Source organism: Ctenopharyngodon idella, chromosome 13 (assembly GCF_019924925.1).
Source record: "Ctenopharyngodon idella isolate HZGC_01 chromosome 13, HZGC01, whole genome shotgun sequence".
NCBI lineage: Eukaryota > Metazoa > Chordata > Actinopteri > Cypriniformes > Xenocyprididae > Ctenopharyngodon > Ctenopharyngodon idella.
The window spans coordinates 31176773-31199731 of NC_067232.1; the positions used below are offsets into that span (position 1 = coordinate 31176773).

General features: G+C 37.2%; 1 protein-coding gene across 1 annotated transcript; it reads right to left on the reverse strand.

Moving 5' to 3' along the window:
- Nucleotides 1-11130: 11130 nt before the first annotated feature.
- On the reverse strand, nt 11131-22896 carry plek (pleckstrin). The gene is made up of 9 exons (XM_051916895.1): nt 22661-22896; nt 20953-21108; nt 20682-20863; nt 16940-17031; nt 16546-16730; nt 15258-15362; nt 12557-12640; nt 12386-12458; nt 11131-12197 (listed from the first exon to the last, which is right to left on the reverse strand). The coding sequence occupies exons 1-9, from the start codon at nt 22700-22702 to the stop codon at nt 12058-12060; spliced, it is 1059 nt and encodes a 352-aa protein (XP_051772855.1). The 5' UTR covers nt 22703-22896; the 3' UTR covers nt 11131-12057.
- Nucleotides 22897-22959: the final 63 nt, after the last annotated feature.

Below are 22959 nucleotides of genomic sequence, written 5' to 3' on the forward strand. Positions count from 1 at the left end.
GGGCAGCGCTTGCAGGTTCACTACCTAGGTCCCTGGAAGGAGTGGTGGGAGCCATTGGCACATATTCCAGGCACGATTCGTCTACCAAAAATGCATGCAGGTCCCCTACCCTTTTGATGGAAGCCATTGCAGTCAAGAGCACCATCTTAATTGACAGGATTTTCAGAGCGGACACAGGGACACAGAACGGACACAGAACCTCCCTGCAGAGGTTCAAAGGGGGCCCTTTGCAATGCTGTAAGCACCAAAGGGAGGTCCCAAGAGGGAACAGGGTGAGAGCGAGGAGGATTTAGCATTCTCGCACCCCTCAGGAACCTGATAATCAGATCGTGCTTCCCCACAGATTTACCTTCTACTACATCGTGATGTGTGGCAATCGCGGCGACATACACTTTCAGGGAGGAGGGAGACAGCCTGCACTTCAACCCTTCATGTGGGAAGGAGAGCACAGCTCTGATTACACATCTCTGGGGGTCTTCCTGGTGAGATGAACACCACTCAATGAATAGGTTCCACTTCAGGGCGTAAGCGCGCCTCATAGAGGGGGCTCTCGCCGAAGTGATGGTGTCTACCACTGCTTGGGGTAGATCACCTAAGTCCTCTGCTTCCCGTCTACAGACCAGATGTGGAAATTCCAAGGTCTGGACGCAGGTGCCATAGGGTGCCCCGTCTCTGAGAAAACAGGTCCTTCCTTAGAGGAATGCGCCAGGAAGGGGCTGTCATGAGGAGCATCAGTTCCATGTCCAGGGAACCAAGTCCAGTTGGGCCAATATGGGGCAACTAGCAAGACCTGCTCCTCGTCCTCCCTGACTTTGCACAGTGTCTGTGCGTGTAGGCTCACTGGGGGAAACGAGATCCTTTGCACGGGAGAGAGTTTGATCTTTTCCCAGTTGACCCGAAGCCTCAGCAGGCTGAGGTGTCTGAGCACCATGACCCTGTATTCGCTCAATTGCTCTCATGACTGGGTCAGTATGAGCCAGTCTTCGAGATAGTTGAGGATTGCAAATGCTATGTTCTCTCATGGAAACAAGGTCCGCCTTCACGACTTTCGTGAAGATGCGAGGTGTCGGGGACAGCCCAAAGGGGAGAACTTTGTACTGATATGCCCACCAGGGGAACTGAATCGCATAGCCGAGTCTGATGGTCCAGATGAGCCAGTAAGATTGTCTGGGGAGTGCTAGCCAGGCCCCCAGAGACCATACAAGTAGGACCAACAGGGCCACAGATGTACCCGCAGTTCCACGGTTGAGCAGAGGGTGCATGAGGAGACTTCCTCGCGTCCTCGGAGCTCACACTGCTGCCCGCTGGTCATAGAAGAGGGGGCTGAGGGTGGCAAGACATAGCGTCGCACACCGCCAACTGCACCCTCTTGGGACCCAGAGATAGATGGGAGGCTGCAGCCAGCGGTAGGGTGGAAGCAGCAGCTGGTCTAGTACGTTCCGACATGACATCAAACGTGACTGACTGAAAGGGAACTAATTATTCTTAAATAAAAAAAAACACAGAATGAACATATCAAGTCTTTTTTTAGGTTCAAAGTTAAGTATGTTATGCTTAAAACAAGAAAAAAAAAAATCTCAGAATGGGGTATGGAAAATAAACTCCATTGTCTGACCGCGTTGGTGCAGAAAAGAGTGGCCAGGATGTTTTTCAAACATGTACCTTATGTGTGTGCAGTAAAAGAAAAAGTTTTTTTTGCTTCTTATGAGCTAAAACTACAGAAAAACATAATGTAATATACTGGCAGTCATTGCCAAATCCAGCAGACGTCTATGTCAGTCAGCTCAGGTTGAGCACACTTCAGTGCCAACAGCCCATGTGATCTCAATACCATACAGACAGAGGAAGAGACTGCATGAGACCTGTGGGATTCAGAAAGTCTCTGAAGCATGCTTATGGTGAGTGGGTGTAACCTACACAAGATAACAATGTTTTTTTGTGAGAAAAAAGTTAGCAAATACATTCTCCACAGTGTTCTGAGGTCATGACGGCATAATGATGTAGCTACATCAGTCTTGCCTTTCAGCTCAGCTCTGCTTTTGCACAGTTCTTTAATGTGAGCGATCTGTAACGTCTGTGTGCTTGAGGCTTTAACCATCTCTGGGTGAAACAATCAACTGATCCTTAGCAATAGGCAGCAAGCATGAAAGATGTCCACACAGATGTCATGTTGTGCATTTGGATAATAACCAAAATGACCGCTTGTTTTACATGCACATGTTGTTTGTCATTCACAAATAACTGACTACATTCTGCATCAGCTCACAGATAGCTCCAATTTGACATTGTGTGATATCTTTGCATTTGATGTTCAACCCTTTATTGGAGCTGTAGGATGCCTGTCTAAACTGCTTTGATTCCTAAAGCACTGGTGGGTCGCAACTAAAAAGAATATTGAATGCTTACCGTATATACTGTATAGTCAGGATTTCAAAACAAGATTATACACTTTTTGAAATCGAGGAAAAAAATGCTTCCTGTAATGCTTCCTGTATGGTTGTTGTCAAATAATTATTTTTCCAGAAGCATTGTTAGCCAATCATGGTTGCAAGTTCCGTCGTTATCAGCATAGTTTAACGAGTCGGTGTTTCCCGTAACCATAGTTTCAACAAACATTCACAAACAGCATCGCAAAGTTGTGTGGTTGGAACGACAGCTCTCGACCTGTGGTTAGAAGCAGAGTTTCTTGTTTGCATGACATGTGGATTCAATAAATTCTTATCTTGAGCAAAATAATGGATTATAATAATGGATGAATAATGGATTCATTAAAGGAAGTTGTTACTGCACCACCTGCTTGACATCATTAACCAACACTGAACAACACATTTGTGACAATGCGGTTTCTGGAAACAGTCATGACTAGCTATTCAATTTCTTCACTGAAGCGTCGCACTATGCTAGTTAAGCGGCGAGTTACGTCATTGTACAGGAAACTCAGAATCGCTGTTGTATTAAAGGCTATTGTTAAAATATAAAGTAGCCCATTTACTTGGATTTTTCTCATCCTTTGTCATGTAATAAATAAACAATAATAAAATTAATTCTAAAGTATTCTGAAAGGAACACCAGATGCTGAGGTTGTTCATTTTAAATTAATGCTCTTCACTGCTGGATACGGATCATTATATGCCATGCAGATCCTAAGTTAATGTTCTATTTTTCTCTAATCTCTCTAATCCTTTCCAGGCTTTTGTTTGATGTGACCCTATGACATCTAATTTTATATTCATATCACATTCAACAAGCTAGAAGCTAATAGATTTGGATGGTTCTGTAGTTGGAACGTAATGTACTTGTATTGCTCTTTTCCTGTTTTCCTGTTTTTCTTTCTTTTTTTTTTTATAAAATTTTTTTTACATCAAACCAGTGGTGTAGCAAGTCAGCCATGGGCCCATATGCAAAAAAAAAAAAAAAAAAAAATGTTTAATGGGGGCTAGGGCCTGCATACCCAGACATTACGCCACTGCATCAAACCCTGAATGATTAGAAATGGCTTTTAAAGGTCTGTAAGATCACATTAGCTTCAAATGACAGCTGCAGACTCATTTCCTGAACAATCAGAACTAAAACTCTGAAGTGAGACATGCATCTTAACGTCCAGTATAAACAACAATTAAAAAACACAATCTTGTAATCTCTCATTTGTTAAAAGTAGTTATCCTCAACAGTATTTGCTAAATATATTTTGTCCAAATCTGTTGTTATTCAAAGCTAAAGTGTTAGATATGCAGCATTTGTTGAAGCAAATCTAGATTCTGCACTGTTCACAAAACAGATATCAAAGTTGAGTGGTTCTTTATTCTGTATCATTTTTTGTAATTTACTGCCCTCTTGTGTCCTAAACATCTGTCTGCAGGATCATACCTACTGTATACGTACTTATATTTTTGTCATGTTCTTCATTTTTATATCACTATTTTACTACATAAATGCAACCACTTCATTGTATGTATTTTTTTTTTTTCTCCAGGTACTGATAGAGTTTTATCCTCATACTCCGCATATGTACATTAAGCTATATAGTATTGCATATTGCAGTGTACTGTATGGTATATCAGGTTTATGAAAAAAAAAAACTTTCAAAATATATTAATCAAACACATGGACGGACAGACAGAATCACTGCTTCATTTCTAGAGTCACCATGTGAGCTTTGCCTTTAAAAGATGGTCACTAAACATCAGCATTCACTTGCACTGAGAGGTTTGACATGTGCAAAACACATTTACAGTATCAAACTTGCTTACAATGAAAGTCTGTTGGTTCATCATTCCAGAGGGTTCTGCAGTAAACATGTGAAGCTTGTATTTTTCTTGAAGAATTTTCTTAATTATTTAGTTCATATCTGACCTTTAATGTTGTGTAGGCAACATTGTCTTTGTACTTTTTCATAAGTGGATTAATGTATGTTATGCACAGTTTAAGCCTATGTCATAAGAAGTTACCAAGTTTACCCATGTGTTAGGTGATCGTGAGTTCGAGTCTCGTGTTAAAGGTGCTTTCAGTAGTTGTACACATTAAGAAATAACTTGTGCTTTTTTAGACATCTGAATGGTGAGCACTTGCATGAGATGAAGACTTTTTCTCATAATAATTTTCTATAAAAAGTGTTTTAATGTATGTCACCCTCTCAATGAATTTTGCCATTTTGAAATGATGCAAACTTCGGAGAGAATCCTCACGTTCATTGGCTGCCGCCTCTGTAGAAACGCTAGTAGCGTAGTGTTGATTGCTGATGTGAAAACAGAAAGAAGGAAGCTTGAAATGAAGCCTCAGGAAGCTCTGCTTTTGCTGATTGTGTCAGGAAAAGACTCAAAGCCTCAGAGTATTGACAACAGCGCCATCTGATGGCTCACAACATTTACAACAGCCATAAAGTCTGGAAATAAAATGCATATTTGATCAACTGAAAATGTTATTAAATTGTAGAAATTTGTCTTTTTACAGCAGTTTCACCAGCTGAGCTGGAAGAAGAGCAGACTAAGAGTGAAGGTGTCGCCTCATCTCAATGCACCCACTCCTTCAGTAAGCTGCTCTCTCAGCAGTTCACTGCTAACACCTCGAGTCTAAAGCTGAAGGGGTCGCATCATCTCACCGCAACCGCTACTTCTAAAAACAGTTGTCCCTCAGCCATTACCAGCCATTGGTTTCTAATGCTGTGGTCACCAGTGAAGGGGCCACACCCACTCAACACAATCAATTCTTTAACTTTGTAATGTTGTTTGCTGATGTGAAAACAGAAAAAAGGATGTTAAAATGAAGCCTCATGAAGCCATTGGTTTCTAAAGCTACACCTCTGCTAAAGTGGCTGGTAATGGCTGAGGGACAACTGTTTTTAGAAGTAGTTTAGCTTCTAGAGGGACAACTGTTTTTAGAAGTAGCAGTTGCGGTGAGATGATGCGACCCCTTCAGCTTTAGACTCGAGGTGTTAGCAGTGAACTGCTGAGAGAGCAGCTTACTGAAGGAGTGGGTGCATTGAGATGAGGCGACACCTTCACTCTTAGTCTGCGCTTCTTCCAGCTCAGCTGGTGAAACATAAAGAGGGGATCGCGTTCCATCTTTATTTGATTTCACACAATCATGCCCTCATATGCCGGGTGTAAGCAATAAAAAGGGTTACATTTATCTGAAATAAAAAGCTTTTGTAACATTATCACTACCGTTCAAAAGTTTTATTTATTTATTTATTGGAAAGAAATTAAAGAAATTAAAGTGCCCCTATAATGGATTTTTGAAAATGACCTTTCATATAGTGTGTAACATAGCTCTAAGTGAATGAAACATTCTGCGAAGTTTTAAATCTGAAAGTGCACCGTATATAAAGTTATTGTCTCTCAAAAGTAAGAGTCGACTCAGAGTCAATTAAACGAGTCGTTTGTAAAATGAATCCCAAGCCGTTTTGTTGTGATGTCACAACGAAACATTAGCATATTGCCCGCCCACTTATTGCGCATGCAGACGCCAGGGAAAATTCATTTTTTCAACAATATCACAGCAGTACAATCTTTTGTTGTGTTTCCGTCATTTTACTGACGACTGCTTCTCAAACCTCGGGGAGTTTAACGCAGAATTCACAAAACGATTAAAATATGGATCAATGCCCAGTTTATTTGGACCAGCTTGCTCCTCTGAATCTCAACCTGTAAGTATGATTAATAATTGATGTTTATATTTTCTAGCGATCGCTCAAAATTCATAGTTTTGTATGTTATGTTGTATAACGTACACCCTAGTGTGTATGTCTCCTGCTAACCGGCTAACTCATGTTTCTGTAGTTCTGCTATTCAGATGTGGGTCCAATATCGTCTAAAAATGTGTCAATTAATGCAGATTGCCTGTCTTATTACTTGGAGTACTGATCAAGGATGGAGCATGACTTTTGTTTACAAAGTGTAATGCATTATCAGCTATTCATGTTTGTGTTTGGCTAACATGGGAGTTTACAACATAGCGTGGCCCGGTTCGCTTACATAACTGTAAAACAAACTGCGTTTTTATTATTACAGTGGAGTGGAGCTCTATCTGTGTTGTAATAGGATGTTAAGATGCTAGTCCACGCTAACTAGTTGAAGTAAAAGATTGGGCCATCTGACCAATCAGAGCAGTGTAGGCTCTTGGAAAGGAGCCTTGATTGCATGTAAACCTGTTGTAGGAGACTCCCAAAACAATATTAGGAACCTTAAAAAAGGCATAATAAGGGCACTTTAATACTTTTATTTAGCAAAGATGCATTAAATTGATCAAAAGTGACAGTGCAGACATTTATAATGTTGCGAAAGCTTTATATTTCAGATAAATTGTTCTTTTAAACTTTCTATTCATCCAATAATCCTGAAAAAACATTGTACACAACTGTTTTCAATGTTGATAATAATCATAAATGTTTCTTGAGCATCAAATCATCATATTAGAATGATTTCTGAAGGATCATGTGACACTGAAGACTGGAGTAATGATGCTGAAAATTCAGCTTTGATCACAGGAATAAATTACATTTTAACATACAGGTGCTGGTCATATAATTAGAATATCATGAAAAAGTTCATTTTTTTATTGTAAATTATTTTTAAAAATGAAACTTTCATATATTCTAGATTCCCTACATGTAAAGTAAAACATTTCAAAAGTTTTTTTTTTTTTTTAATTTGTTGATTAGAGTGTACAGCTAATGAAAGTCCAAAATCCAGTATCTCAAAATATTAGAATATTTACATTTGAGTTTCATTAAATGACCATCCCTACAGTATAAATTCCGGGTATCTCTTGTTCTTTGAAACCACACTAATGGGGAAGACTGCTGACTTGGCAATGGTCCAGGAGACAATCATTGACACCCTCCACAAAGAGAGTAAGTCACAGAAGGTCATTACTGAATAGGGTGGCTGTTTACAGAGTGATGTATCAAAGCATATTAAATGCAAAGTTGACTGGAAGGAAGAAATTGGGTAGGCAAAGGTGCACAAGCAACAGGGATGACCGCAAGCTTGAGAATACTGTCAAGTAAAGCCGATTCAAACACTTGGGAGAGCTTCACAATGAGTAGAATGAAGCCGGAGTCAGCGCATCAAGAGTCACCACACTCAGACATCTTCAGGAAAAGGACTACCAAGCCACTTCTGAACCAGAGACAACGTCAGAAGCATCTTACCTGGGCTAAGGAGAAAAAGAACTGGACAGTGAACAGTGTTAGAAAATCCTCTTTTCAGATAAAAGTAAATTTTGCATTTCATGTTGAAATCATGGTCCCAGAGTCTGAAGGAAGACTGGAGAGGCACAGAATCCAAGCTGCTTGAAGTCTAGTGTGAAGTTTCTGAAGTCAATAATGATTTGGGGGGGCCGTGACATCTGCTGGTGTTGGTCCATTGTGTTTTATCAAGTGCAAAGTCAATGCAGCCATCTTCCAGGAGATTTTGGAGCACTTTATGCTTCCATCTGCTGACAAGCTTTATGGAGATACTGATTTCCTTTTCCAGCAGGACTTTAGCATCTGCCCACAGTGCAAAAACCACTTCCAAGTGGTTTGCTGACCATGATATTACTGTGCTTTATTGGCCAGCCAATATGCCTGACCTGAATCTATGGGATATTTTCAAGAGAAAGATGAGAAACAGTCGATCCAACAATATACAGATGATCTGAAGGCTCAATAGTGCCTCAGCAGTGCCACAGGCTGATCACTTCCATGCCACACTTCACTGATGCAGTAATTTGTGCTAGGAGCAAGTCATTTGCTGTAATATGTCCTGCCGATCAAGTATTGAGTGCACAAAAGAACATACTTTAAAGAACTTGAACTTTTCTGTTTTGCAAATCCATTTTTTGATTGATCTTAGGAAATATTCTAATATTTTGAAATACTGGATTTTGGACTTTCATGAGCTGTACGCTCTAATCATCAAAATTTAAAAAAAAAACTTTTGAAATGTTTTACTTTACATGTGGGGAATCTAGAATATATGAAAGTTTCATTTTTAAAAATAATTTATAATAAAAAAATGAACTTTTTGATGATATTCTAATTATATGACCAGCACCTGTATATTCACATAGAAAACAGTTATTTTAAATTGTAAAAAATATTTCACAATCTTACTGTTTTTGCTGGATCAAATAAACAAAGCCTTGGTGAGCAGAAGAGACTTCTTTTAAAAACATTAAAAAATCTTACCGTTCAAAAACTTCTGACCGGTAGTGTACACTGATAGTTCCTATAGTGCTGGTTTAGACCCTACTCTGAAGTAGGAGCTAATTTAGTTCCCCCAAAAGGAGTTCCTAGAACTAAAATCGTTCCTAGTTCTGGCGGTGCAAACACAGCAAAATCCCGATACTTCCGCCAATAGTTCTGGGAACTATGAAAAGGTTCCTCCAGTGCAAAAGCCTCTTATATCTCCTGAAAGCTGCTGACTGAGGCCTTGCCTTTATAGCTTCTCTACGGCAGTCTGAAGAGGCCAGAGTGTGAGATCAGAGCATCAAGGAGAAAAGTTTTCTCTTTCTCTTTATCACGGATGCCTCTCCGTGGCAACTATAGCATCCATTGGACGGCCGATGCATTGGCCATGTGTTTTGTGGCACGGATGGCTAGATATGTGGCTTATGCAGCTTTTTTTAACTGCCTCAAGAGATAAGACCGCTCATTAGGTAGGCCTGGCAGCAGAGGAGGTGGAATAAATAACACCCGCCTCAGCTCACTCTCTGTATCTAATTCCTCAGATCTAGACACTAATAATACGCTCTGTCAGACCAGTGTTTGGTAACACTTTATTTTGATTGTCCGCCAACAGACATTCTACTGACTATAAGTAACTTTCCAAGTAAATCACCTTATTCTAATTTCCCGAACCCTAATCTAACAGTCGACTAAAACTGTAGAATACTAGTAAAATGTCTGAAGTGGACCATCAAAATAAAGTATAACCCAATGGTACTTAAAGGGTTAGTTCACACAAAAATGAAAATTGTGTAAATTATTTACTCACCCTCATGTCGTTTCACATCCGCAAGACCTTCGTTCATCTTCAGAACACAAATTAAGATATTTTTGATGAAATCCGATGGCTCAGTGAGGCCTCTATTGACAGCAAGATAATTAACATTTTAAGATGCCCAGAAAGGTACTAAAGATGTATTTAAAACAGTTCATGTGACTACAGTGGTTCAACCTTAATGTTATGAAGCGATTAGAATACTTTTTGTGCACCAAAAACAAAATAACAACTTTGTTCAACAATATCTAGTGATGGGCGATTTCAAAACACTGCTTCATGAAGCTTCAAAGGTTTACCAATCTTGTGTTTCGAATCAGTGGTTCAGAGTGTGTATCAAACTGCCAAAGTCACGTGATTTCAGTAAACGAGGCTTTGTTACATCATAAGTGTTTCGAAATTTCAATGGTTCACCACTGGGGGGCATGAATTTGGCAGTTTGATACACACTCTGAACCACTGATTCGAAACAAAAGATTCGTAAAGCTTCAAAGCTTCATGAAGCAGTGTTTTGAAATCGCCCATCACTAGATATTGTTGAATAAAATCGTTATTTAGTTTTTTTGGCACACAAAAAGTATTCTCATCGCTTCATAACATTAAGGTTGAACCACTGTAGTCACGTGAACTGTTTTAAATATGTCTTTAGTACCTTTCTGGGCATCTGAAAGTGTTAATTGTCTTGCTGTCAATGGAGGCCTCACTGAGCCATCGGATTTGATAAAAAAATATCTTAATTTGTGAAGATGAACAAAGGTCTTACGGGTGTAGAACGACATGAGGGTGAGTAATTAATGACAGAAATTTCATTTTTGGGTGAACTAACCCTTTAATAAATCTCATTATTGACAGGAAGAATTTGCTCTAGTTTTAGAGCAAGCTTTCAAATCCACAAAATGGGCTCGACTCTCATCTCTCAAGAGAGAGTCAAACATGTGTGGAGCTTCCCACAGCAAACTCATCTCAGTGAATGCATTCAGCTCCCTCGAGAGCCAAACGCACTCCATGCAAATGCTTGATTCTCATCACTCTAAGAGAATTAAGTAAAACAGAGCTTCCTACTGGAAATGAATTACCATAAATGCATCACGATGAGCCCATCCAGCTCCCTCGAGAGTCCAATGTGCTCCAAAAGATTCTCATCCTACACACGTATACAAACAAAGTGGCTCCTGATGACGTGTTTTGCAGATGCCCTCTTTTACTCACACGTGCTCTGCTTGTGATGTAATGGACTGCCGTCGGTCGATAAATTGGCGTGTTTGTTACATGTATTCAGACACTGGACACGCTGAGGGCGTTCCCCATAACATCAACTTGTGACGCAGCATTGAAGTTCCACTTCGAAAGGGAATCAGTATCTGACTGAAGAAACAGAAAATGTCTGAGATCAGAAGACAGAAAGACAAAAATAAGCGTAAACATTCGTACGCCTTACACAAGGTGGACGGTTTGATGATGGAGAAAATCCTGAGTAATGATGCTCAAGTTGCTACTTTTTGATGGACAGGTAACATAATTATTTATTGTGCAGATAGATGGCAGTATAGCGTCTATGTGGAAACTTGTTTCCGCCATGGACTAAAAAAAAGGGTAATTATGACTTTTTATCTAACAATTCTGACTTTTTTCTCAGAATTGCAAGTGTATATATATATATCTCAAAATTCTGAGGGGAAAAAGTCAGAATTGTGATTTTATATCTTTCAGTTCAGAATTTATGACTCACAGTTACAAGTTTACATCTCACAATTCAGACTTTTTTTCTCAGATTTGTGAGTTATAATGTCCAAATTGTAAATTATAAACTCTTAATTCTGAGGAAAAAAGGTCAGAATTGTGAGATAAAAAGTTGCAGTTACCTTTTTAATTTTTTTTTTATTCCGTGGCGGAAACAAGCTTTCATAAAGAACAGCAATGCTAATTCTAGCTAGAGAACTATAACTATTCACATTTAACATAACACATATTTCAAACAGTTTTTTTTCTTTTCACTTTTATTGTGTTACTCCAAGTACTTACATTGTGAATGCATGTAAATGATAGTTAGTTGTTAAGTTATATAGTTAGAAAATTGTAAGTTTATATATATGCATAGCAGTAGGTCTGTGATGATTTTAGACAGTTTTTGTTACACTACGAGACTGTTACATCTCTATATCTGGAAAAACTCAAGATGAGAAACAGGAAGTGCTACTACTTTAAATATAGACAGGAAAATGCTGGACATTGAAGATTCCCCGAACATGTTTTCCAATGCGTTGACAGTTCTGGATGGACAGATAAATGGCATTCTGTATCAGTCTCTGGTGAAACAACACATTTGCCCACATCCTGTCTCTAACTTCTTTTTTTTATGTGACAAAATGTGTCACATGACTGTTAGAAAGCCTCTTGTTTTTGCCAAATACGGAAGGTGAAGAAACAAACTCTAGTTTTTATTTTTAGAAAATGCTGAAGAGGAGACATTTCTGGTGCGTAGACAACACTTTCTTTCAAACAGATCCCAACTCTGCATGTCTTTAATGAGCAAGTTTGTAGTTCTTCAGACCACAGGATGGATCTAATACTGTTATTTTCCTGACTTTGCAACACTTTGTATGGCTTTGATCCAATCCTTGCGCTCATCAGATGTAGCCGCCTGCAGGTAGTAGTGCGTCTCATCCGAAGTGATGATCTCAAAGAGATTCCCATCAGCCTCCAGTTTCTTGGCTGCAGGAGTTTATAAGAGAGAGAAACATTTGCATACATTATATATTGTATAAATGCTTTACAGTTTGAATATTATATATATGAAACGTTCTTGACAGATTTTGTGTCTCATTAGAATTTGGCATATTTAAAATGGATGTGTTGTTGTCATCATGTTTTGTTTTATCATTTAGATGGAGTCGTCATACCATCAGGCACATATTCCACCGCAGTCACGACTGAGCCACGCAGGTGAATGGAGCCGAGCGGATCATTCTCACCCTTACAGAGACAGACAGACCATACGAAAGTATGTTTTAATGTTACATTTAAGATATATATACATATATAATGTTTAAATATGATAGGAACATGCTTACCTTGGTGGGATCATAGTAGTGGATATAAGCGGGATCATCTCTAAGGATAAACTTTCTGACTTTCCAGTTCTTTCGCCGGTGACCCTGTATAGGACAAAAAATAAATAAATAAATAAAGACGAAATGTCCGAAAACATCTTTCTTATGTAAGGAATAATTGACTCCGGGCCGTTGAATTCTTAGAAAATAATGCACACCCAAGGTGGTAATGCGGCCACGGCGCGAAGCGGAGTTACACCTCGGTCAATTATTCCACTTATACTACGGTTATCACACCTCAAGACACTGTTTTGATGTAGTATTTCAAGACATTTGTCAGATTTTTGTCCTTAAAACTCTCTTGTGTGTGGGACTAATTTCTTACGCATCTCATCCCAAGCCTCCGTTGCTAATTCAAAAACGTCATTTCAGAACTAGTAATGGAGGCTTGAGCCTTGATTGCAGAATAATACCGTTGATACAGTTATTAACGCAGTTAGAGAGAGAGAGAGAGAGAGAGAGAGAGAGAGAATAAGCATGTTAATTAGCCTTCCTGAGTCTGTGCCTCTCTCACGGCAGCAGCATCTACTAATAGCGAAGCTAAAATTGTACCTACCTCAAGAACCACACAGTTATTTCCTCGCTGGTGAGTCATGTAGCTTTTAAGTTGCTAAACTATTTTACTGATTAATTCATCAGAGCAGCGCTGACAAAACGTTTCTGTTTGATTGTGTGTACGTACTATACAGTAGGTGTGTACATTTGAAAGAGGGAGAGAGAGCGCAAGAGAGTATGCACTTTCTGGACACAATAAAACATATTTTGTGGCAAAAACCATGACAATAATTTGTCGTTTTCACCCTATTGTTTACTATATTTATTTTCATGGTCAGTGTCGTTGTGGGTTTTGTGTCTTTTGCGGTTGTAGTCTGCAGGACCTATTGAAATAACTGAAAACGTTTGGCGAAATAATATGGAACTGTAATGCGGTCAAGACCTGCCTGGAACTACTTTAGCCGTGCATTTCCCTGAAAATAACTGTACGCCTTAGAACGCTGGTCAACCAATCAGATTTGAGCATTCAACAGCCCCGTAGTATAAATACTTATAAATACTGTAAATACTTATATTTTGCAAGAAGAAAAGTAATATGGGACCATTAAAATCAATGCTTGTTTGAATAAATAAAAATAATTGTAAAAGTAATAGCTTAGTTTGCTTAAGATAACACTTTACAATAAGGTTTAATTTATTAACATTAGTAAACTACATTAGTAAACATGAACAATAATTCTAGCATTAATCTTAGCTAATGTTAATCTCTACATTTAATAATACATTTTATAGGATTAGTTCACTTCAGAATGAAAATTTCCTGATAATTTACTCACCCCCATGTCATCCAAGATGTTTATGTCTTTCTTTCTTCAGTGGAAAAGAAATGAAGGTTTTTGAGGAAAACATCCCAGGATTTTTCTCCATATAGTGGACTTCACTGGGGTTCAATGGGTTGAAGGTCCAAATGTTAGTTTCAGTGCAGCTTCAAAGAGCTCTACACGATCCCAGACGAGGAATAGGAGTCTTATTTAAGAGCAAGACGAGCATTTGTGGTTAAAAAGTATATACGTTTTTTTGTATATACTTTTTAAAAATGCCCAATGGTTTCTCTAGATAAGACTCTTATTCCTCGTCTGGGATCATGTAGAGCCCTTTGAAGCTGCACTGAAACTGACATTTGAACCTTCAACCCGTTGAACCCCAGTGAAGTCCACTATATGGAGAAAAATCCTGGAATGTTTTCCTCAAAAACCTTCATTTCTTTTCCACTGAAAAAAGAAAGACATGAACATCTTGGATGACATGGGGGTGAGTAAATTATCAGGAAATTTTCGTCATGATCATGTTGTCTAATGCAATAACTAATATTAACAAAAGAGACTTTATTGTAAAGTGTTTCCTAATTTCTTATGTCTTTCTTATTCTCAAGTTCAGGTTTTGTGAGATTCTCTCATCTGTAGAGGACACACATTTAATCACCAACCTGCTGAAATAACACTGCCAGTGTCTGTTCAACGGTTGAGGGGCCATATACATGACACTGTTTTCAACTAAAAATAGAAAACATTTTATGCGTTTTGGCCGTTCATTTACAAGGCAACGGCATTTTAGGGGCCTGAAAATGCAAACGTTTGAAAACAGATTCCAAAGTGCACGTTTTTGAAAACAATAACGTTATCGTCTCCATGTAAACTACAAAAATGTGAATTTGTGAAAACAGTGGTGCATGTGCACGCATATTATGTGTTCGGTCTATAGGTGCGTATCGTTTCTTTACAAAGTGACATCGCCAACTACTGGCCTGGCAGCAGAATACAGCGTTTTTAGCTGTTTTCATGGCTGTCTTTACGCTGCTGTGAGCATGTAAGACAAGCTGCTGCTGCATAAGTAGCATCTATGAAATTACATGTAGCTAATCTATACAGGTGGAGCTGGGGAAGGTGGAGGGTTTCAGAGGAACTCTAAAAGCGCATCTCAAACTGCTACAGCATACACTGAACGACTATTTGAATGTTGAGCAGCAAGCTCATTGGTTGCAGATGTAACAGGAACCAATCAGCTTGTGCCGTGTAGTTAACAATGTAATTGTCAGCAGGTTGCGTTAAGCACCCATCAGCCTGCGCATCTAGAGTTTCATGACAGAACTTGGTATATTTTAGCTTACCTGTTTCAGCAAACAGCCTTGTTTGACTATTGCACCTCTGAATTCCTCCTTCATGATCACATCTTCATCACTGGAGTAACCCTCACAAAAGAAACCACTGTCGGCCTGCAAATCAGCAAACACGTACAGCCTCAGCAACAGCTCTCGCTTCATACAACCACTTCAATGTTTTTTGCACATGCCATATACACGTCTTTCAATCTCACCAAGATACAAAGACTCATGAGAAGTGCATAAGATAATTCACACATTTCAGTTTCACTTTAGCATATTGCCAAGTAAGAAGCTATTTTTTAATCACTTTTTGAATGAATTATTATATATTTACAATATATTATTAAGCTTATATTTCTTGTTCTTTTAAAACAGACATTTGTGTCAAGAGTTCTTATGTTCTTATGTAAAATTTGCAAAATTTGTACCTTTAGGGGTCCAGCAGCTTGCCACTGGGGCAGAACCCTTAAAAAGACAACTTTGTACCTTTTTACCCCTAAAAGGTTCATAGTAGTACCTTAAGGGTACATGTTACTACCATAAGGCCCTGTTTACACCTGGTATTAAGAAGTGTTTTCATCAATCCAGTCACAAGTGGATGATGCTAAAAACAGGCATAAAACATTTTGAAATTGTCCACTTTTGAGAGGTAGTCGAAAACAACCGGTTTGCTTTCGTAGTGTAGACGCTCATGTGGTCGAATGTGTTCAAACAGCCACAAAAGACCTGCTGACATAATGCATAACTATTATGGGAAGCGCGCTATCCAGTCGGGATTTAAACGGCTGCAAGATGATAAATGCACCAAGCACGATGTTCTCTCACCATTCCTGATTTCTAACACACACTCACAGTGTTCGGCTGGTCTTGCAGCTGTCAGAACAGAAACGAAAGCTGATGCTCTCTTTTTCCGCCATCTCCGTCGTGTTCATATGTAAATTGTGTGAGCTTATTTTCTCCATTAGATAGAAAGACCTTAAAAAGCCCATACAGTACATTTACCCACCCATAGACCCTCTCCTCAAAGAAAAGTGGTTGAAAGTGGACAAAAGCACTGATATATAGAATAACTCCCACTGGAGTGACTTTGTGCTTTGGACAAACAGCAACATTACACACTAAAGGAAGATCAACATGGAAAAAAGCATAATAGGTCCTCTTTAAGGGTTGTGTCCCAGTGACAAGCTGTTGTACCCCTAAAGGTACAATTTTTGCAAAAAAACTTTCTGACAACTCACTAGGTTTTAGAATAGATCCAATAAATAATAGTGCTCTATATGATTTGTATACTTACAAAATAATAAAGAGCCTCCGTTTGGTCCAAGAAAACACACTCTGCTCCTTTTTCTGCCCCATCTTTGGACACGTCTCCAGCGGGCTGCAGGAATCCCTCATTGAGCAGTCCGCTGGCCAGCATCAGTCCCTCGGGTCTGTTTCTGGCCTTCCCCTCAGAGATCAACCAGTCAATCACTGTGTTTCCTGCAAGTAGACCATCACAGAAGATCCATGAGATGACATTTACAGGTGAACAAAACTTGCAGAAAGAAAGATTAGAGAGATTAAATGGAGATGTTTCTGCAGAGGATACGACCTCAGTAATCATTCAGCTGTGTCTAGGCAATTTAGTTGTAGCAGTAAGACCGGTTTTGTCTAGTTCTTTATTTTATGTTATGAAATGAATATCTCACCTGTGAAACAGTGATTAAACAGCCTTTTGTCCTTCTCTAGCTTCAGCTCTTTAACACCTGTGTCTTGATCTTTCATTAGAACATACAGTTCACTGAAAACAGACAGAACAAAAGCAATGTTTAAACAGTTTTACAGTTCACAGCAGGGTCTTTCAAACTTTACTTATCACATTTCTCAAGTTTTAGCAGAATACTATGGAAGCTTGTTTCCGCCACTAAATAAAACATTAAAAAAGGTACTATAATTATGAATTTTTATCTCACAATTCTCACTATAACTCGCAATTCTGACTTTATGTCACACAATTCTGACTTTATAACTCACAATTCTGACTTTATATCACACAATTCTGACTTTATATCACACAATTCTGACTTTATAACACACAATTCTGACTTTATAACACACAATTCTGACTTTATATCACTCAATTCTGACTTTATATCACTCAATTCTGACTTTATATCACACAATTCTGACTTTATATCACACAATTCTGACTTTATAACACACAATTCTGACTTTATATCACACAATTCTGACTTTATAACTCGCAATTCTGACTTTATATCACACAATTCTGACTTTATATCACTCAATTCTGACTTTATATCACACAATTCTGACTTTATATCACACAATTCTGACTTTATAACACACAATTCTGACTTTATATCACACAATTCTGACTTTATAACACACGATTCTGACTTTATATCACACAATTCTGACTTTATATCACACAATTCTGACTTTATAACACACAATTCTGACTTTATAACTCGCAATTCTGACTTTATATCACACAATTCTGACTTTATATCACACAATTCTGACTTTATCACTCAATTCTGACTTTATAACTCACAATTCTGACTTTATATCACTCAATTCTGACTTTATCACTCAATTCTGACTTTATAACTCGCAATTCTGACTTTATAACACACAATTCTGACTTTATATCACTCAATTCTGACTTTATATCACTCAATTCTGACTTTATAACTCGCAATTCTGACTTTATATCACACAATTCTGACTTTATAACTCACAATTCTGACTTTATAACTCGCAATTCTGACTTTATATCACACAATTCTGACTTTATATCACACAATTCTGACTTTATCACTCAATTCTGACTTTATAACTCGCAATTCTGACTTTATATCACTCAATTCTGACTTTATCACTCAATTCTGACTTTATAACTCGCAATTCTGACTTTATATCACTCAATTCTGACTTTATATCACTCAATTCTGACTTTATAACTCACAATTCTGACTTTATAACTCGCAATTCTGACTTTATATCACACAATTCTGACTTTATATCACACAATTCTAACTTTATAACTCGCAATTCTGACTTTATATCACACAATTCTGACTTTATAACACACAATTCTGACTTTATATCACACAATTCTGACTTTATAACACACAATTCTGACTTTATATCACACAATTCTGACTTTATAACACACAATTCTGACTTTATAACTCGCAATTCTGACTTTATATCACACAATTCTGACTTTATCACTCAATTCTGACTTTATAACTCACAATTCTGACTTTATATCACTCAATTCTGACTTTATCACTCAATTCTGACTTTATAACTCGCAATTCTGACTTTATAACACACAATTCTGACTTTATATCACTCAATTCTGACTTTATAACTCGCAATTCTGACTTTATATCACACAATTCTGACTTTATAACTCACAATTCTGACTTTATAACTCGCAATTCTGACTTTATATCACACAATTCTGACTTTATATCACACAATTCTGACTTTATCACTCAATTCTGACTTTATAACTCGCAATTCTGACTTTATATCACTCAATTCTGACTTTATCACTCAATTCTGACTTTATAACTCGCAATTCTGACTTTATATCACTCAATTCTGACTTTATAACACACAATTCTGACTTTATATCACTCAATTCTGACTTTATATCACTCAATTCTGACTTTATAACTCACAATTCTGACTTTATAACTCGCAATTCTGACTTTATATCACACAATTCTGACTTTATAACTCACAATTCTGACTTTATAACTCGCAATTCTGACTTTATATCACACAATTCTGACTTTATATCACACAATTCTGACTTTATAACTCACAATTCTGACTTTATAACTCGCAATTCTGACTTTATATCACACAATTCTGACTTTATAACTCACAATTCTAACTTTATAACTCGCAATTCTGACTTTATATCACACAATTCTGACTTTATAACTCGCAATTCTGACTTTATATCACACAATTCTGACTTTATAACTCACAATTCTGACTTTATATCACACAATTCTGACTTTATATCACACAATTCTGACTTCATAACTCACAATTCTGACTTTATAACTCGCAATTCTGACTTTATATCACACAATTCTGACTTTATATCACACAATTCTGACTTCATAACTCACAATTCTGACTTTATAACTCGCAATTCTGACTTTATAACTCGCAATTCTGACTTTATATCACACAATTCTGACTTTATATCACACAATTCTGACTTCATAACTCACAATTCTGACTTTATAACTCGCAATTCTGACTTTATAACACACAATTCTGACTTTATATCACACAATTCTGACTTTATAACTCATGATTTTGACTTTATCACTGAATTTTGACTTTATATCACTCAATTCTGACTTTACAACACACAATTCTGACTTTATGTCACTCAATTCTGACTTTATGTCACTCAATTCTGACTTTATAACACACAATTCTGACTTTATAACTCGCAATTCTGACTTTATAACTCGCAATTCTGACTTTATAACACACAATTCTGACTTTGTCACTCAATTCTGACTTTATAACTCGCAATTCTGACTTTATAACTCGCAATTCTGACTTTATAACACACAATTCTGACTTTATAACTCGCAATTCTGACTTTATAACACACAATTCTGACTTTATAACTCGCAATTCTGACTTTATATCTCGCAATTCTGACTTTATATCACACAATTCTGACTTTATAACTCACAATTCTGACTTTATATCACACAATTCTGACTTTATAATTCACAATTCTGACTTTATATCACACAATTCTGACTTTATAACTCACAATTCTGACTTTATAACTCACAATTCTGACTTTATATCACACAATTCTGACTTTATAACTCACAATTCTGACTTTATATCACACAATTCTGACTTTATAACTCACAATTCTGACTTTATATCACACAATTCTGACTTTATAACTCGCAATTCTGACTTTATATCACTCAATTCTGACTTTATATCTCACAATTCTGACTTTATAACACGCGATTCTGATTATAACTTTTTTTTACAGAATATTGCAGAATTTGTTATAAATGATTTATCCATGCACATCACTTTTTTTTAAATTCATGTTCCTCTTAATCTTGCAGCGTCTTTTCTCTTCTCTGATGATGAGGGCGGGCAACCTGTCACTCACATGAGATCCACCAATAGCAAATCACAACCATCCAATCAATTCCCCACGGACAAAATCAAGCCCCGCCCTACATTTGTTCTTGTTTGAGAAGCCGTTTCACTCGATATACGTCACGAAGAAAAGACTAGTTCAACTTCTGTTTCATGCTGACTTTAAGGTCTTTCAGAGTTGTCTTTTTATAGCAAGTGAACGAAACTTTTGTTCAGTGCAGTTTTATAACTGAAATCATAAGGTAATACCTCAGGTTAACATTTTCCGGTAACCGAATGGATCTCCGCGTTGACTTCCTGGCAAACTTCTTGCCACCCTGTAAACAAGTGATCGCTCTCTTGACATCTTTAACCCAAAGCTCCCTTTCCTCCAGGTGGGTCGCTTGGAAGAAATGGTCCTGTTTCTTAGCTGCACTGACCTTAAACACTAGCTGTTGAAAAGCATACGAAGGAAGATATTAATTAAACAATCAAGATTTGTCAGAGGTATATTGGTTTTAAAGACATGTGATTCCTCCACCGTTCTTTTAGTGAAATCCTGGCATGGGCTGGTCAGAGTCGCCCCCTTCAGAGGGATCATTCCTTTCGGACTGTTGTCCGTCTTTTTCTTGTAAAACTCTATGGCATCATCTGCTAAAACCACCCACACCACTTTCCACGTGTTCAGCACAGTACCCTACAGAAGAAGAACACTTTAGCTTCCTAAAATGGCCAAAGTAGATGTACTGACTCAATACTTGATGAGCTATAAGATATATCTTTAACCTCTTGGGTCCCTCTGTCTTTGTACGAGGACATTATATTTTAGTGAATTTCTCTGACACCATACATGTCACAGTTTTAAGTCTGGATGTCCTGTAAAGAGCACATTCAGGGCTTTTCAGAGATATCAAAAGTTTGAAGACCAACTTCTCCTTGGTCTTTAAAAATGACTGAATGATCAAATTTAGCACTCTTATGGAAATATGATAATATTTTGTAATTATCATTTAAATCTGACTAATTTTCAAACTATTTGTTATAAGTCAACATCTCAGGAAAATGTTATGGGGTTTCTAATCAAAATCTAAATTTCTGTTACAAAACGTTGATTTCATGCATGTCCTCCGAGGAGGACACCGGGACTAAATCATGTTTATCAGGCAATTTTAATATTTATGAAATATTAGATATTATTATGAATATGTTGCCAACTATTACTCCCATTATATATTTATATTATTCAAATGTATATTATTTATACTTATTTTTTCATTACATGTTGCTCCAAGAACACATTAATATGCAAATTAGATACAGTGTATAGATACATTGTATCGAATGGGAAACCCCATGTACGGCCATTTTACCAACATATTGTATGACGTAAAATGGTATATCAATTCATTCCATTATATCTTTCATAACATAGTTGAGAATCATCTTTAAACAAAGTTTGATTAAAAAAAACTCCTGAAACATAAAAAATTTATTGGTGAACGAAAAATAATCCCATTGTTTTTGCCTATACATGTCATTTTATTTTTTTAACAACTAAGTCCACTTTCGAGGACATAGCATAACATATGAATTATATATAAAAAAATTTTTAAAATGTGTTTGTTTCTTATGCTCTAAACAATGAAATGACATGAAAAAATACTAAATTCAAAAAAAAAATTTTCCCGAGGTTAGAGTAAACAAATCGTTTCACGTAAAAGATTACAACAGTGCAATCACGAATGAATTTAGTGAAGTGGAAACATTCAATTTCTGTCATTTTCAGTTCTGTATTTTAGCTCACATATGTTGTGGTCAGAATTACTATACTGTACTTTCAGTTTCCAGATCCTGATTCGCAAATTATTCTAGTTTTTCAGAGAAACAGCAAAATGCTATCTCAAAGAAATCCACATTGAACCCTTTGTAAGAATTAAATCCAAAGAACCATAAGGTCAAAAATGAACTGTAGACAATATGTGTTAAATGCTGCATTGATTGGGTTTTATTTTTGGAAAAAAAAAGAGGATGTTTCCCATTCTGTTCTCAAAATGGAGCAACTTCATGGGCGAAAAAATTACTTAACATAATCATATGACATCAGTGCTTTGTGGTGAGTCTGTTTCTTCAATTTTACTTCTCAGTAAAATTATCAGAATTCAGTAATATTGACACATCTTACAAAAAATCTCACAAACCCTGAAGTATAGCAAAGCTATTGTACCACAAGATAAAACTCCAACTCTTACCTTTTTCACCAAGTATCCTTCTCTGATTGTTGTTGGTTCCATCGCTATAAACTACAATGAGCGTCTTGCTTGTCTTCTTCAGAGAGTGGTGAATGTGACACCCATACGCTTCAGCAGAGTTTGTGTCTGTGACGTGTAGCCTCGCTTGACAGTTATAGACACATAATTTTTGATGAAAGGGAAGTTGCACACTGCCTGACAGCCAGCTTGGTCAACTAGTTTCCTCTGTGTGTGTTTTTTTTTAACCCACACAGTAAATGAGTCAAAGGGTGGATGATACCGCTTGTGTTTAGTAATAA

Bases quoted from the DNA above. Each gene is read 5' to 3' on its own strand.
- plek (XM_051916895.1), bottom strand. From the start codon at position 22,702: ATGGAACCAACAACAATCAGAGAAGGATACTTGGTGAAAAAG. The intron at 21,109-22,660 runs GTAAGAGTTGGA...CTTCTTCTGTAG, and splicing joins AAGGATACTTGGTGAAAAAG to GGTACTGTGCTGAACACGTG. The intron at 12,198-12,385 runs GTATGACGACTC...AAACTCCTGCAG, and splicing joins GGTGGAATATGTGCCTGATG to CCAAGAAACTGGAGGCTGAT.